Source organism: Eucalyptus grandis, chromosome 2, assembly GCF_016545825.1.
Source record: "Eucalyptus grandis isolate ANBG69807.140 chromosome 2, ASM1654582v1, whole genome shotgun sequence".
Taxonomy (NCBI): Eukaryota; Viridiplantae; Streptophyta; class Magnoliopsida; order Myrtales; family Myrtaceae; genus Eucalyptus; species Eucalyptus grandis.
Genome location: NC_052613.1, coordinates 33,039,598 through 33,057,699, shown reverse-complemented (window position 1 = coordinate 33,057,699; position 18,102 = coordinate 33,039,598). Strand labels below are relative to the sequence as shown.

At 36.8% G+C, this 18,102-nt stretch overlaps 2 protein-coding genes across 2 annotated transcripts; both read left to right on the top strand.

The window, feature by feature from the left end:
• The first annotated feature begins 7,654 nt into the window (after window positions 1-7,654).
• LOC104428119 (disease resistance protein RPS2-like) lies at window positions 7,655-10,342 on the top strand. The gene is made up of 3 exons (XM_039306999.1): window positions 7,655-8,331; window positions 8,672-8,995; window positions 9,295-10,342. Exons 1-3 carry the CDS (start codon window positions 7,655-7,657, stop codon window positions 10,340-10,342), a joined length of 2,049 nt encoding a protein of 682 aa, XP_039162933.1.
• A 131-nt stretch (window positions 10,343-10,473) lies between these two features.
• On the top strand, window positions 10,474-16,990 carry LOC120290648. The gene is made up of 3 exons (XM_039306998.1): window positions 10,474-11,001; window positions 13,883-14,629; window positions 16,394-16,990. The coding sequence occupies exons 1-3, from the start codon at window positions 10,474-10,476 to the stop codon at window positions 16,988-16,990; spliced, it is 1,872 nt and encodes a 623-aa protein (XP_039162932.1).
• The last annotated feature ends 1,112 nt before the right edge of the window (window positions 16,991-18,102 follow it).

Sequence of the window (18,102 nt, the reverse complement as noted above, 5' to 3'; positions counted from 1 at the left end):
CCGGTGGCCATGAGAGCAGCCTCACACTGGGCACTCGTCGGATTTGGCGAGGGCCGAGCCTCGCCCATGGTCGGTGAAACTAGATCCGGTGAGGGCGAGCCTCGCCGGCGTCGCCCGGGCTGCAAGGGCAACCTAGCATCGGGCTAGCGGGCGAGCCTTGCCGGCTCAACAAGAGGCCGCCTCGAGGCTGGCCTCGTGCTAGGCTGGCAAGGGTTGAGCCTTGCCCATGGCTGGTGAGGCTCGACCTCGCCGGTGCGGCCTGGGCGATGCCGGCGAGGCTTGCCCTTGTCGCCCAGCATGAGGCCGCCCTCACGGCCCCGGCGAGGTGGCTGGTGAGGCTCGCCGGTGGCTGGTGAGGTTCGGCGAGGTCAACCTCGCCAATCGTCGCCTCCGGCCGGTCATCAAGGTCTAGTGACCGGCTGGAGGAAGGAGGAGAAGAAGGAAAAAAGAGAAGAAAAAGAAAAATAATAATAATAATAATTTCAAAAATATTAAAATATTATTAAAAGTTATCCATGTCGGCACTTATCAGGTCACGTCGGCCGGCCGGTGTCTAGTCAGCAAAATCCGGCCAAAATTGGCCGGAAAAAACTGAATCGGCACTAAGTAAAAAGTTTAGGACTAAATTGGCACAAATTCAAAAAGTCTAGGACTTTTTAACACTTCTCCCCTTTATTGCTTATGAAGAGAATTCTCATCACTTTATAATATGTGAGGATAAATTTTGAAGTCGGAAATACTGTAAGCTTTTGAATGATTTTTTGAAAGGGTTTCAGTATTATATCTTCAATATTTTCACAATAAATAATCTGACTAGTACGCATTTTACAAATTCTAAAAGTATTATCAAAATTATAGAAATCTATCAAAAGTCAACGTAAAAATTTGCGTATGATTTCGAAAAAGTTATGAAACAAAAACATGTGTCTTAATATTGCTTCCCCAAAAAAATGAGATACATAAATATTAAATTAGCATATCTTTTGATATTCCTTTTTGGATTTTCACTATCATTGTTTTTTTCCCATCCTTGATTCTTTTTTCCCCTCTAAGTATTATGTGTGAAGCCATGTGCTATGCATGGCGTTTCCTGGTTATACATTCACAATGTCTATGATTGAAATTCTATGTCACATTTTCCTGCTTATGGATCGACTGAATTTTCGGTTTTGTCCTGAAGTGAGACTATATAAGGATAAACACTCATCTTTTCTTACCTTTGATGTTCAATTGTGGTAGGACGACAAATTTTCCGGGATGGATTGGCCTTAGCTGTCTTGCAATCTCCAAATTGCTATATCCCTGGAATTCAGGAAAAACAAAATGAATGCATTGGACTACCTTCTGTTTGCGCTGGAATTCAAATGTTAAACGGCAATTGAGGGGATCATGACTTGCAATTACTCTTGCAATCAACCATATATGGGAAAATATTTACTAGCCCATTTTATTTGGCTTTTGTCTTTCCATGTGAGGAAGATGATATCTCAGTAATATTTTTAACCAGGAGGTTTCATAGCAGAGGTTAAAGTTGAAGAACCAATAGTTCATAGGAGAAACTAGCTGTGTGCTGTGTAGAACCTTTAGCTTTCGCCAAATCTGAAAAAGCTGACTAGTACGATTCGGAGAGAAAACAATTTGCGTAATAAGGATTACTAACTCTGAATAAAGGTAAAAGCTAATTAAGGAATTAGGATAAAACTAATAAATCGATAGACTAAAATGGAGAAATTGTGTTAGTGTTCATTGATCGTGGATACTTTACAATAGGTCAATCTTGACTTTATATAACCTTGTACAAATTCTTGGCTATCTTTAACTATGCATCTTTATCCATAAACAGTTACGATCCCTTGTATATCCTTCAGCTCAACCATCGGTCAAACATTCTTATAGAATATTCGCTTTACATCTTTTCGTAACATAATCGACCATTTGCCCTCGTATGTTAATAACCGTTTGGGTCCATCATAACCTAGCGACACCATCATCGATAACATAACACTAGTCTTGCATCAGTACTTTATCGATTGGTGACTAGACCTATCGATTAGTCCTTCAACAACTCACTACTAACACCGCATTGATTTATAAGGACTTGAATTATTTTTTAGTGTCAACACTCCTAATAAACACAGCTCTTTTGGGCCAATACAATATTATCATTTCCGCCAATCCTCTTCGCTCAGTGATTAGTTTCAAAATAGAGGCTATTCCAAGCTTTGCTCTGGGCATTTACGTGAATTTTTTTTTTCCTTTTTCTTCCTTTTCTTTTTCTTTTCTATTCACTATCTTCTTCTTCATTGACAATGACGGCTTGGGCTTGGATTGAGAGTTTGTGACAGGAATGTATAGGACGTGAATGGTGATGGAGAAATAGAAGGAGAGGAGGTGGAGGAGATCGGAGGAAGCCATTGAACTGGGTATGGATGAGCTTGGATATGCGTGCTTCAGGTTTCAATCAAACCTCATTTTTGGCATTTGAAGCGTTTACGATCGACATGCAGATGAAGGAACGAGATCATGAGAAATAAACTCGTCATTGTTCTTTCTTTTGTAAATTTTCTGAACACAGCAGACACACGTGTCGCTGTTGATAGTAGAAGAAAGGGCAAAGCATGGAGGAAGAGAAACTGTGGAGGACCACGTGATGAGTGCGGTCCTCATCATTCATCATTCCTAAATGTCCTTTCACTTCGATTTCTGTGGCCACGTGGAGGCTAATTATGAGGAAGGGACTGTTTTGGTGGTCTTGGTCAAAATAGGCAAGAGTTAAAGAAGTAAATTTGCCTCATTATAGAAACGCAACCATCGCAAGATTTCATATATGCCAAGCGCATCTGGTTCATCATTCGGGGCAAGAGAAGAAGTAAAGCTTACTTTAAGAGGCATGTGCTTGTGTTTGAAGAGGAGAAACTGCATTGGTAAGAAACAACACGTGAATCTTGAAAAATCATTGAGACGCTCCTTCTTGTTTTGAGATATTTACTTTGATGACTACAGATGGAGGCGTGAAGGTAATCCTCTGATCGTATTGCCTTTAAGCATTCAGACACGACTTGATCTATTTCAAGGTAAATTATTTTGAAACGCAAAATCCATTACAATAATTTTCATCTCTACATTGCTCCTCCAGAAAAGCCCTACCTTCATTCTCTAGTTTATTATAATTTACAGGATGAAAAATATTTAAGTTTGACTTCTTGTGGGACACTTTACATCCTCTAATGTATACAAATTCACATATTACTTTTTCATCTTTTGGGACTAGAGAAGAAGTAAAGCTTTGTTTGGCTTGTGCTTGAAGAGGAGAAACCACATCGGTAAGAAACACCACGTGGATCTCAAGAAATCACCGAGAAGTGCCTTCTTGTTCTTAGATATTTGCTTTGATGATTATAGGTTGAGGCGTGAAGTTAATCCTCCGATCGTATTGCCTTTCGGGATTTTGACACAACTTGATATGTTTCAAGGTAACTACCCAATATTTTAAATTTCATCTCTACATTCTAGAAAAGCTCTACCTTCATTCTCTAGTTTATTATAACCGATAGTATGAAAAACATTTGAGTTTTACTCATTGCGGAATACAAAGTCACATATTACTATTTCATCCTTTCGGGGCAAGAGAAGAAGCAAGTCTTTGTTTGGCTTGTGCTTGAAGAAGAGAAACCACATTGGTTTATGCAGATCCTAAGAAATCACCTAGACACTCCTTCTTGTTCTGAGATTTTATTTTGATGACTACAGGTTAGGCGTGAAGTTAATCCTCCAATCATAGTGCCTTTCAAGACTCGGATATGACTTGATCTATTTTAAGGTAACTTATTCTAAGCCGCGAAACTCATTATAGTAAATTTTGTCTCTACATTGCTTCTCTAGAAAAGCCCCACCTTCATTTTTAGTTTGTTATAATTGATTAGATAAAAAAAAAAAAAAAACATTTGAGTTTTACTTGCTGCAGGACACTTTACATCCTTTAAAGCATAGAAATTCACACATCACTTTTGTAAACTTATCGTCACACATATTGTTTCTTTTTCTTATTTTATTCAAAACCCATCGGTATGAACTGTTGTTTTGTTTGGACATGGTGGAATCGCATACCAATCCTCACTATAGACAGTTCTCGAAACATTACCTTTGGCCACCGAAATGATTGACTTTAAAAGGTGGGTAGGGGAGAATCTTTCATTAAGGGACCTCAACTTTGGTTCTTGTATCTTTACACAAAACCGGATGGACTCGCTCTTAATTCATTAAATCTTCATCCGATGATGCCAAAGTAAAGTGCAAGGGTATATGAAAGTTATATCCACGGAGATTTGGACATCGTTGCTCTAACCCTGATTTGTCCTTTATACTATGTGAGAGGATCCACAAACGGATTACCGACTTAGAAGTGCGCAGAGAGAGAGATTTGTAACTATGAGCTGTTTGACTAGCTATATATTTTCATACATAAACTAATTAATAAATAAATTCATTTTAGTCTAAGAAAATATATATGGTGATGAAGTAATTAATAATAAAATATTAGTCTTTTCCCACACATTTGTAAGTGAGAAAGGGACATCCTATGGAGAGCTAATGTAAATTGCTCATTAATCAAGAAGTGTCCTACCGACCCAAAAAAAAAAAAAAAAAATCAAGAGTGTCCTTATTAAATGGGATGGGTTTGTAGATAACATCTTAGCTTACGGGACTACACCACCCCATAATTTCCTGTATGAATACCTTGACTCTAATATACGTATCGATTCCTTTTCTGCCAAAGACCCAAGGGCTGAGTACAGCGTCATTTAGCGAAAGATCCAATTTGAAAGCACACTTCTTTCGATTTCCGAAGGTTGACCATAGCATTACCTGGTTCGAAAGTTTCCTCACGCCTACAAGTTCCGATTGCAAAGAACTTGGGACATTTTCTTCTCGGGCACGCTTCATAACTCCTTTCATGAGGAACGTTTCTTTACCTAACGAAAACTAGTATTGCAGAATACTTTTAAAGTGTTTAAAAAAATTAAGTTGATTTCCACATTCAACCCCCGATGTATTACGCTACATATTTGTTCATCTTTTAGGAACCATGAAGACGAGTTTTCCTATGTCTCTTCCAACAAAACGCTTTCAAGAAGTATTTGATAAGTCCCACTATACATCAATGCGATAATTTGCATTTATTCATGTGGATTAGTTGACTTTAAAATTTAGGTACTCCTGATTTTTATAACAAAAATGATAAGGACAAATCAAAATAATCATTTTCTTTATCTAGGACGAGGTTTTCTAGATGAAAATTCCCAATGGATAAAATTTTGTATAATATTAAAGGGGACAAAAATGATCCCTTGTTCATATGTCTTCTAAAAGAGCACTTACTCTTAATATAGAGATGGAGATGGCCCCTGTTATCTTTTCTATCCAAATAAACCTACGTGGCAACCAATGTGATAAACACTGCTTGCATGTAAGCAGGATCGATCGTTTTTTTATCGCTAAAAAATGAGAAAAAGAAAAATTGGCCAATTTTTTTAAAAAATATTATATGATTGCTGACTAAGTTTTAAATTTTTAAATTTTATCAATTTAGTTATAGACTTTTTAATGATTTTTCAATGTAGTCCATCTAGTCAATTGTCACTTAAAATCGCATACATGAATGATTTTTATAAAATTTCTTTTATTTTTTTCCTTTATTGAATTTCCACCTAGCAGTTGGTGGAGAAAAGAAAAGGAAAAATAAAGGAAGGAAAAGGAAAAAAAAAATAGGAAACTTGAAAATTTTAAATAAAATTGTAAAAATTATTCACATCGGTGCTAATTTTATTATCTAAAACGATCAATGTTGATTGGACTACTATGTTAGCGATTTTCGACTATAGAAATCACATGAGTGACACCAATTATCACCATCAAGACTGCTTGCAAGTCTTGCCTCAATCGATCTCTCAACCTCGATAATGATTCCTACGACAACAAAGGCAAGCTCGCGCTCGCGCCTCTTGAATCGCCCACCCTCTCTCCTTGTAAATTTAAATCGGTCCGCATTGAGGAAAATCTTCCACATCTTCTGAAACTGTTTGATTAATGCTCTCTCTCGTAGGTATAACGTCCGATTTATAACCTTTTTCCCCCTTCAATCATTACTCTTGTTCGCTATATTTTGCTTTTGTGTTTGCATCTTTCTGCAAATCGAAAAGAAGAAAGAGAAGAAAACTGTGACATTTGGTTTTACTTCAAGATTCTGTTACTCCTTCTTTTCGTTTCTCTTCGATAAAAATCATTTTGTTTTAAGTTCAAAATCATCTTCTTTTTGCCTTCTACAATAATAAAAAACGTCAAGTCAACTTAACACGTGAGCGCCATTTACCACGTAGGTTAGTTGGAAAAGATGATAGTGGTGATGTTCATTCGTCAAGAAAAAAATACTTGCTTTCTTTTACGTAAAGACATGCTTTTTTTTGGAGTTGGCCCACCAGATATGTGAAAACTTTAAATGGCATTCCAACCCACCATTGAAACCCAACCCTCTATGTTAACAACTTGCTCTTTCCAAGTCGCAATAGCATGGTCAATTAAAAACATGAAAAAAGAAAGAAAGAAAAAAAAGAAGAAGCATCGTCTCCTTCCATGCCATCGAGAATGAAGAAAGAAAGAGAACATTAAGATGGTCACTATTGACTAGTCGGAAATGACTAACTCCATCTAGACTACAGTCGAAACATATTCTTAGGGGGATTGAGATATCTAGTGATATATGTCTCTTTTTGTCATTTCCTTATGATATATCTCAATTTTTTTTTATAGCAAGACACGTGTCGATAAGTAGTGATTTTTTGTTGACGTTGTTTTGCTTTGTCTTGGTCTGATGGTCATTTGCAATTATTTATCTGAGTAAATTGGATAGAACTATATGATGTATTTTGTCCTCATCATTTTCCCTTAGAATTATACATTTCTCAACTAATCAATTTCTTAATTGCAAGTTATTCGTTGATGAAAATGGAACATGAGTATCTGAGTTGCATATGAGAGAGAGAGAGAGAGAGAGAGAGAGAGAGAGAGAGAGAGAGAGAGAGAGAGAGAGAGAGAGAGAGAGATTGAACATTGTAAAAATTACCTCGAGCGGTCCTATTACTATTAAGATGAATAGAATAGTTACATTAAAAAAAATGAACAAACTAAGCAAATTAGCATTTATGGACCAAACTTACAAAATTAAAAGTATTACAATATTTAATCCATCATACTTTAAGAAGAAGATGGGAGAAGCAACGTTGACTCTCTCTCTCTCTCTCTCTCTCTCTCTCTCTCTCTCTCTCTCTCTCTCTCTCTCTCTCTCTCTCTCTCTCTCGTCTTTGGTTTTGTTTCGATGTTCACGTTTTTTTATCACTTTGCTCTTCCTTTCTTTTTGTACATCGCAAGTGATTAGTTCTGTTCTATTCAGTTTCTTTGCACGGATTTGTTCAAGCAAATTCATCATAGGAGGCAAAAACAAAAGAAACAAAAGAGGGGGCAAAAGGAATTTCTAGACATTAAAGAAGAAATTATGGCTGACTCAATTGCTCCCGCCGTTGCATCGAATCTTGTGTCGAAATTAGGTGAGTACCTATTTATTCCCATTGGACGCCAATTTGAATACGTGTTGTGCTACATGAGGAACGTCGAAGATCTCAAAAAGGAAGTGAAGGATCTGGAGATTGCAATGGAAAGGGTGCATTGCTCCGTCATTGAAGCTACGCATGACGGAAAACTTATATACCCTGATATTAAGAATTGGTTGGATGAAGTGAAGAAAAAGGCTAATGAAGCACAAAATTTGTTAAAACAAGGTGTAAGTGCAAAAAATGCTTGCTTCCGTGGGTGGCTTCCTAACCCCATGGTGCGCCATCCAATTGGTAGGAAGGTGAAGAAGATGACTCGAGTCATTTGGGAACTCCATAATGAAAGTAGAAATAATAACTTCCAGAAGGTCTACTATGAGAAACCTCCTAAAGGAATTGTTAGTGTTGACAAGAAAGGAAACACTAAAGGAGATGTCACAGAGGATGTAATGAGGGCTTTAATCACAGAGGATGTAATGAAGGCTATACTTGATGACAATATATGTGTGGTAGGAGTGTATGGACCAAGTGGGGTTGGCAAGTCCAAGCTTTTGGAGGACGTTGAAAGGCGAGTTAAGAAAGAAAAGTTGTTTGATGTGGTTGCCATGGCAGAGGTATCACACAATCCAAATATAAAAACAATCCAGGGAGATATCGCTGATGCACTAGGCCTAAAGCTAATGAACGTGGAAACTGCTCGTGGGAGAGCTGATTGTTTGCATGAGAGGTTCGCGTGTGATCGTGAAAAAAAAAATTCTCATAATTTTAGATAATTTGCATAGTAAGTTAGAGTTGAAAGATGTCCGAATTCCTTGTGGCGACGATAATAAAGTAAGAGGTTGCAAGCTATTGCTATCATCTAGAAATAGAGAAATTTTACGTATTGGTATGTTCTCTAACCAAGATTTCCAACTCAATGAGTTAAATGACGGAGAAGCAAGAAGACTTTTTGAAAGGATAACGGGGGACATAGTTTACGATAGTAAGTTTAACCCCTTTGTTGATGGAGTGGTCAATAACAACTTCCAGAAGGTCTAATATGAGAAACCTCCTAAAGGAATTGTTAGTGTTGACAAGAAAGGAAACACTAAAGGAGATGTCACAGAGGATGTAATGAGGGCTTTAATCAAAGAGGATGTAATGAAGGCTATACTTGATGACAAGATCTGTGTGGTTGGAGTGTATGGACCAAGTGGGGTTGGCAAGTCCAAGCTTTTGGAGGATGTTGAAAGGCAAGTTAAGAAAGAAAAGTTGTTTGATGTGGTTGCCATGGCAAAGGTATCACACAATCCAAATATAAAAACAATCCAGGGAGATATCGCTGATGCACTAGGCCTAAAGCTAATGAACGTGGAAACTACTCGTGGGAGAGCCGATTGTTTGTGTGACAGGTTCGTGTGTGATCGTGAAAAAAAAAAATTCTCATAATTTTAGATAATTTGCATAGTAAGTTGGAGTTGAAAGATGTCGGAATTCCTTGTGGTGACAATAATAAAGTAAGAGGTTGCAAGCTATTGCTATCATCTAGAAATAGAGAAGTTTTACGTATTGGTATGTTCTCTGACCAAGTTTTCCGACTCAATGAGTTAAATGATGGAGAAGCAAGAAGACTTTTTGAAAGGATAACGGGGGACATAGTTTACGATAGTAAGTTTAAACCCTTTGTTGATGGAGTGGTCAAAAATTGCAGAGGCTTGCCACTTTTTATAATTTCGCTGGCAAAAAGGTTGAGGAGTGGAAGATTGGCTGCATGGAGGAATGCTTTGATTTTTGAGGGGTCTGATTTTAAATCACTGGTGGAACAAAATTACAACGACTTACAAGACAAAAGGATCGAATCATTGTTCTTGATTTATGCTCTATCTGATAAGAGAATTCTTCTGAGGGATGCCTTGATCTATTGCTTGGGTTTGGAATTATTTAAAAATTTCAACAAGACCATTGAAGACGCTAGAGATAGGTTGATCATGGATCTAGATTTCCTGCAAGACTCTTCTTTCTTACTAGATAGTGATGTCACGGAAGAGATAAGAATGCATGACATAATCGCTGACGTGGCCATCTCTATTGCTTCCTTAGAATGGAATGCCTTGGTCGGGAGGGAGGATTGTGGGTTTGAAGAATGGTCAAAGGATGAGCTCAGAGAATGCGCCGTGATATCCTTCCCTCAAGTTGGCATTGATGAGCTCCCTGAAAAATTGGACTGCCCAAACTTGAGGATGTTTTTGTTGTACGAAAACAACTCGTCTCTCAAAATACCCCAGTCATTTTTTGAATCTATGGAGAAGCTCCAAGTCTTGGACTTATCTTGCTTATCTATCACCTCTCTACCTTCATCAATTCAGTTCCTTAAGAACCTCAAGTCTCTATGTCTTGATTTCTGCCATCTGGAGGATGTGACTGATCTTGGAAAGCTAAAAGCACTACAGTTCTTAAGTCTCACCGAATCTACAATTACTCGGTTGCCCAAAGAAATAGGTGAGCTAATAGAATTGAGATTTCTGGACTTGACAGGGTGCATTGGGCTTGAAGTTATTGAACCTGGCATGCTCAGAAGCCTGATTAAGTTAGAAGAACTGTATATTAAAAACAGTTTTGATAAGTGGGAGGTTGAGGATGAAGAATTGCGAAGCAACGCCAGTCTGACCGAGTTAAAGAACATGAACAAGTTGAGCACTTTGGACATTGCCATTCCTCATTCTTCATATCTATTAATTGACCTGCCATTTGGAAACTGAACAAGCATAAAATCCAAATTGGGGGAGTTTGGGATTGGTCGGGTGAATACAAAGAATCCAGAACTTTAAAGCTCGAGCTAGATTCAAGCAGTCTTCTTATTGAAAAAAGGGTGTTGAACTGTTTGCAGAAAATGCAAGATCTCCACTTGGAGGGCTTGCAACATGGTGTCGATAGCATTCACAATTTGTGCATTGAAGGATTTAAGGAATTGAAGCATCTTCGTGTACAAAATAGCCCCTCTTTCCAGAATGTTGTTTGCTCCATAGAGAATGTTGAGTGCGCTACGTTTATTGCATTGGAATCTTTGTTTCTTGAGAATCTAAACAACTTAAAAGAGATTTGTCGTGGCTATCTTGCCCTAGAATCCTTCAGCAAATTAAAGATTTTGAAAGTGGATAATTGTGGTGAAATCAAGCATTTGTTTCCTTCGTCTATGAAGAGAATAATATCGCAGCTTGAAGAGATTGAAATAAGCAGTTGCCACTTAATGCAACAAATTGTTGCAGATGCTGAGGTAGATGAAGACGGAGATGAAATATCTGATGATACCAAAGTGAAGTCATGCAATTTGCGTAGGCTAACATTACGAAACTTGCCAAAGATGATGAGCTTCTATAGAACCGGGGATGATTCGGTCGATTTCTTCGATGGGCTACAGGTATATAATTTGTTTTTCAGATTTTGGGCATGGATGTGCGAGGGTATAATAGGACATATAAAATTGGGTAAATAATTTTTTTTTGAGATATTGTTTTCTAGAATAATTAAGACAAACAGTAATTTAATTTTGCAAAATGGGATTGCTATGTGATATCTAAATATATATAAAAACATTTATACATTAGTTAATTACATCTCAATATATTTGTGTTATATTATCAACGTAGTTTAAGAAGCACCATACGGAGTATAGAATTTTTTAAATAATCTAGAAGTTCATCATTGTTTGATGGTAAAATCGCATATGTATACACAAACATCTATGAATATATTCATAAGTTGAAGGTAGTATATACGGTCTATATAATTTTTGTGACGGTTATTTAAAAATGAGTGGACATATGTCGAATTCCGTTATATCCGACTGACTAAAGTGAAAGGAAGAACTAAAAAAATTCATTAGGTGAATTTAATTGTTAATATTCAGTAGGTAATTTGTTTTCCTTACCCCTGGTTGTAATATGGACCTTCTGTGGTGATCAAATCTCCCACAAATGTACATTCTAACCACTTTTCTAGTATTACAAGTAGAATTTATGTGCGTTGCACATGTTAATTTCTTTTTCTTTTCTTTTTTTTTGGTAATAAAAAATTCGCAAAAGTATTTATTAGAAATACATCGAGCATTCATTTGTTCACCATTGCTTGGATATAACCGTTTCTGTAACTATCCTGCTAGTATAGAATAAAAATTTAGGAAACCTTTTTAAAATTATCTTAAAATTATGTTTATAGAGCGACCTTAACTGCAAAAGCATGATGCTCGACTAAAATCATTTATTAAATTAACTCATTTTCTTGGCTACATGACTGACTAACCACAAATTATTCTTTTTATGACGAGAAAGGGTATCCTAGGTTCTTATATAGATAGAATTAAATCCATTGCTGAAATTAACTTTGATGCCCATATGGTGCTGCTGCGACCAGTTCATGGATTTTATGGCGAACCATATATCTAAATTGATGAATCCCTTTTTGACTTTGGTTCGATAAGTCATCCACTCCGCATTACAGATATACTAGAATTTTAGCTCATGTTATGCACGGGGACAACAAAGTTTTCTTACTATTTCATAAATTTATAATTACTTTTTACTTTCAATCTTTTGATAAGGCATGTTTTTTTTTGGAATACTTTGAAGAAAAATGCCAGACTCAAATCACACATTCCATTCTATTAAAAGTATAGTTTTAATCGGTTTACCAATTACAAGCCCTTTAAATCATGTTCGCCGTTATGTTTAATGTTGTTCTATGTCTTTCTTTAACTTAATATGTTGTTAGGTCATGACCTTTTGGTGTAAATAATTGAGATTTTTTTTTTTTACATAGTCGTTTGAAATATTATATAAGACCACAATTTATGACTAACAACGATTAATTGAGTCTATGCCATTAATTTGTAAAATTTAGAAAGCACAAAATGTGAGCGTGAATTCAATAACATCAATAACTCAGGCACTATAACTTCCTCCTCTTGTCATATATATAGTAGAGCCCCAGTAGACAATAAGGTAAATGATAAGTCAAGTGTAAAAGTTGATAAAATTTAAAGAAGTTAAAGGTAAAATTCAAAAATCACTCCTCGGCCTTTTTTCTGTCAAATTCAAAGTTATTACGTGAGATTATTTCCTTTATTAATATTTCATAGGCAGCGCCTGTTCATGGCTTTTAGTTATAAGCATTGTGAGATTGTGTGGTGTTATCCACTCCTTGCTGTTAAATTAAAATCGATGCATATGCCTTCATAACGTGATTCTCCTTTTTAAGGTTTCATTGTGCTGGTTGGAGTCCTTGACATTGTCTAAACTTCCCAAAATGAAAGAGATATTGAAGTATCGACTTCCTTCAGATGTCGGCAACCTAAAATTTCTGAAGGTAGAGGATTGTGCATTCCGCATGAGCATCTTCCCATCCAATTTGCTAATAGAGCTACAGAATTTGGAAGACGTCGCCATTGAAAGATGTCAGTTTATACAAAAAGTATTTGACCTTGAAGGACTGACAACAAGTGGGGATGTCGAGATTCTATCGCGATTGACCACATTAACCTTGAGTGACTTACCAAGGTTGGAACACATATGGAACAAGAATCGAAGAATAGCATTGTGTTTCCGAAACTTAAGGGTACTGAAGGTGCAAAGTTGCGAGAACTTGAGGTTTATTTTTTCTTCTTCCATGGCTAAAACACTCCGACAAATAAAAAAAATAAAAATAGTGAGATGTAAACTATTGGAGGAAATTATGGATGTGCAAGAAGAAGATTCAAAGAAAGCTGCATCTATGCACACGCTAGAGTTCCCTCTATTATCGTCCTTATCTCTTGAGGAATTGCCAAATCTAAGAACAATCTCTCATGGGACCCACGGTATTCACTGTCCAACCTTAACAAAATTGAGGATATCTGGATGCCCCAAAATGATGACATTCTCTTCATTCAAAGGAAAGCAACAAAGGACAGGTTTACAACAAGCACTTGGTGGTGTCAACTCTAGCTTGTCCTTGTCTATACTCTTCAATCAAAATGTGCGTAAATATCTCTGGAATTTTCTAATATATGTTTATCGTAGAAATTATTCTTGGTAACTATAGTCTTATCGCGGATGAAGCATTGGAAAACTCTATCTACATGTCCTTTAAAGCCTCTTGCTACTGCATGCGTTTGTTGTTTTTCTTTGACGATGGTAATCTCGAGTAACCAACTTCATTCTTGAGAATATATTATCAAGCATATTATCATGGGTAACAGACTTTGTCCAAATCGGGATTTTTAGGAGTTCTTGGTTGAGAAACTAACATATGGTCGTTTCGTACAGATTCTTTTTCCGAGCTTGGAGAAGTTGACCGTCGTGTCATGTGGGTTGACGAAGATATGGCACAATGAACATTCTAAAGAATCATTCTGCAAACTAGCATCCATCATAATCCAAGACTGTGAAAAATTGTCTCATATTTTTCCATCAAATATGATAGAGGTGTTCCAGAGCCTGAAAATGATTGAGGTGGTCAATTGTCCTTCTTTGGAATCATTGATGGAACATGTTGCTGTCGATACTAAGAAAAGGCCAAAACGTCTGGTCTTCTTAAACTTAAACGAAGTGAAGTTGTGGGACCTACCGAGGCTGGATGCGTTAATAACAAGTAGCTCCCAAGCAACGTTGAGTCTTCCTAATCTGACTACCGTTAGCTTGTGCAACTGCCATAGTCTGAAATATCTCTTCACATATGATACATCTGGGACTCTTGATAAACTTGAGATGCTAGATGTTTCTGATTGCAATAAGATGCGGGAAGTAGTTGCCATGGAAGAAAGTGAAGAGCGAAAGTTGAAGGCAATGAAGTTCTCTCGTTTACAAACATTGAAGCTTTGTTCCCTTAAGAGCTTGATTAGTTTCAGCTCAGGAAATTGTGCTTATGAGTTTCCCTCTCTCAAGAATCTCTCAATTTTGGAGTGCACTGAACTCAAGGCATTCATACTAAGGCGACCAGCGCCAAGTGTGGAGACAGTGAATGAGGAATCTGCCAGTTTTGATGAAAGTCCACATTCTTTTTTTGACGAGAAGGTTTTCTTCTTTCCTTTATCTCAGCTATATCTCTGTTCATGTGATTTGCTTTCTTCTTAGTGATGCCCTGGATACATAAGCAACTTTGCTTCAACGTCACGCCATGTTGACTTTAGCCAGGTGATGCTTCTATAGGTTGTATTTCTCAAATTAGAAGAGCTACTTCTCATAGAAGCTCAATCAAGAGATTTTGGGTAATTTTAACAAAGTCATATGCATTTATCAACCAAACGACAACAATTGTTTAATAACATTTGTATTGTTGAGTGTTTTGTGTTAAAAGGTATTGAGTTTATTCGAATTTGATTAGATAATTAGTTTATAAACACATTAAAGTTTTGATTTTAGAATTATCCTCAATTAATTTCTTGTGGAAATGTGGCTCTAAACAACCTTCCATTAAATAAACATATATGTATATGTATTCACTTTAAAAGTTAATTGATGGACTATTATGCGAGTACCAAATGAAAAATCAAATGTAATATTCAATAGGCCAATTTGTTTAGATCCACGTTTTTCTTCAATCAAAATGTACGTAAATATGTCTGGAATTTTCTATTTTATATTTTTCATAGAAATTATTCTCAATATGTCTGGAATTTTCTATTTTATGTTGATCGTAGAAGTTATTCTTGGTAACTATAGTCTTATTGCCGATGAAGCAGTTGTAAACTCTGTTTGTTAACATGTCCTATAAGGTCACTTGCTACTCCTTGCATCTATTTTTTTTTCTATCACAACGGTATTATATTGGGAAACCAACTTAATTCTTGAGAGTACATTATAGAGCATATTATCATGGGTAACCAACTTCATCTAGGTCAGGAATTTTTAGGAGTTTGTGGTCCAGTAACTAACATATGGTCCTTTCATACAGGCTCTTTTTTCGAGCTTGGAGGTGTTGACCCTGATGTCGTTGTGTGGGTTGATGAAGATATGGCACAATGACCTTTCTGAAGAAGCATTCCCCAAACTAGCATCCATCAAGGTCGGAGATTGTGAAAATTTGTCTCATATTTTTCCTTCAACTTCAATAGAGAGGCTCTGGAGCCTAAAAAGGATTGAGGTGGTCAATTGTACCTCTTTGGAAGCCTTAATTAAAATGGTTGCTGTCAATGCTAAGAAAAGGCCAAAAAGTCTGGTCTTCTCAGTTTTAGAAATAGTGAAGTTGTGGGATCTGCCGATGCTGAATGCATTTGTGACGAGTAGCTCCCAAGCAACTTTGAGTCTTCCTAGTTTGACTACTATTAGCTTGCACCGTTGCCCTAGTTTGAGATATCTCTTCGCAAATGAAACATCTAGGACTCTCGATAAACTTGAGATGCTAGATGTTTCTTATTGTAATAAGATGCAGGAAGTAGTCGCCATCGAAGAAAATGAAGAGCAAAAGTTGACGGCAGTGAAGTTCTCTCATTTATATACATTGAAGCTTTATTCCCTTAAGAGCTTGATTAGCTTCTGCTCTGGAAGTTGTGCATATGAGTTTCCCTCCCTTAGAAATCTATCAATTCTGAAATGCACTGAACTCAAGGCATTCATACTGTGGCTGCCAGCACCAAGAGTGGAGACGATGAATAAGGGATCTTCCGATTCTGATGAAAGTCCACATTCTTTATTTAACAAGAAGGTTTTCCTCTTTCCTTTATTTCAGCTTTATCGTTGCTTATGTGATTTGCTTTCTTCTTTGCGATGCTCTGCATTCATAAGAAACTTTGGTTCAATGCCGGTTATTGTGACTTTAGCTAGGTGATGCTTCTGCAGGTTGTATTTCCCAACTTAGAAGAGCTACATCTAACAGCAATTCAATCAAGAGTACTTTGGGAGAATGAGATGCCCAATGAGTCCATTTGCGAACTAAAGGTCCTTGAGGTGAAGCAGTGTCCCAACCTATTGAATGTCATTCCTTCATTCACGTGGAAGAAATTGCTTCAAAGTATGAAGTCCTTGATAGTTGAAGAGTGCCCACGTGTGAGAAACCTTTTTACAATGTCTATGGCAAAAAGTCTGGTACAACTCGAGTATCTTGGTCTAGGTGGTTGTGGAGAGATGGAGTACATTGTTGCCAGAGAAGAGGAGAAGCCTGAAGAAGCTCCTGACATAATTGTAATTCCTCAACTTGTCACTCTGTATCTTCACAAAATGATAAAACTCAGAAGTTTCTGCCATGGGAAGCATATTTCAGAGTGGCCCTCCTTGAAAGAGTTTACCGTTGAAGATTGTAAAGCTGTGGAGGTAATTCTAGGTGATGCTGGTTGTAGAAGACTACAGGGTAGCATTCCAACGCAGCAACCGCTTTTGTTGGTCGAAAAGGTTTGTGCGCATTCTTCTCTAATAGGATATCTTGTTTCTTGTCCCTGATGCTTTGAGCTAGACAGTGTAAGGTTCTGTGGTGTGATTTCTGCTAACTTATCATTTTCCTTTTACAATTTTTTTACTTTAAATTAATAACAAACAACTTAAAGCTACTTCTTTATAATAAACATATTGACACATATATCATAAGTTTCAAAAGCTTGATATATTTTTCTTTCGTATTCAAATTTTAGACTAACGTGATGTTTCATTAATACTGTAACTGAAATACAAATAATATTTAGAAGCTAAGCTCCAATTAAATATCTTTTAACTACTTTAGAGTCTGGACGAAACTAAAGAGGTCAGCTCAAATTTAAATTTTAGCATGTAAGATCAAGGACATAACATCAAGAGTCCCAAAGCGGTGTCAGTTCCGCATTTAAGTTCTCAAAATTTTTTTACATGCATTCAAGTCTTAATAATTGCACTTTTTAGGACTTGTAAAGTCTTCTGTTTTTTGTAGATGGAAAATCTGCATTTTTATCATATTTGCGGTCATACGTGGCAATTAATGCAGTCATGGTGTTTCCTCCAGCACAGAAGTGTGTTGTTTCCCTATTGCCGAATTGGAAAATTTTACAAAAATTAACAGAAAAAGGACTAAAATAAAGAAGAAAATCTAACAGTAGAAAAACAGTGAATATGAAAACTAGATTAAAATAATCCTGCGAAACATCGCAAGTCGTGGGGTGAGGGGCTAAACAGGGAGCAGCCCCTCCCACCGTGAGAGCCTACAACCCTCCCCAGGTCATGGCGAGGGCGGTCGACCCTTGCAGGGCTACTGGAGAAGGCTATGGATGATCAACAGGAAAAATTACATTTCTGAATTTATTAAATTACAGAAGGCGTTTCAATAAATTAATCCATATTAGTTAGTGCAATCTTATCCCACTCGCTTCACTATTCTCATCAGCAAGAGTCCTTATTTGACTCTACAAGATATTGATAGTACTCATCCATGGCCTTTTGCACATCAGAGAATTAATTTTGGACCGTTTTCATGTCTTCCTTACAGTTTTTGATTGAATCTATGAAATTCTTACCAAAACTGTTGAAATCTTCTCTTAGATCCTTAAAAATAAGTTTAATCACTTCAAGATTATTTAGGATTTATG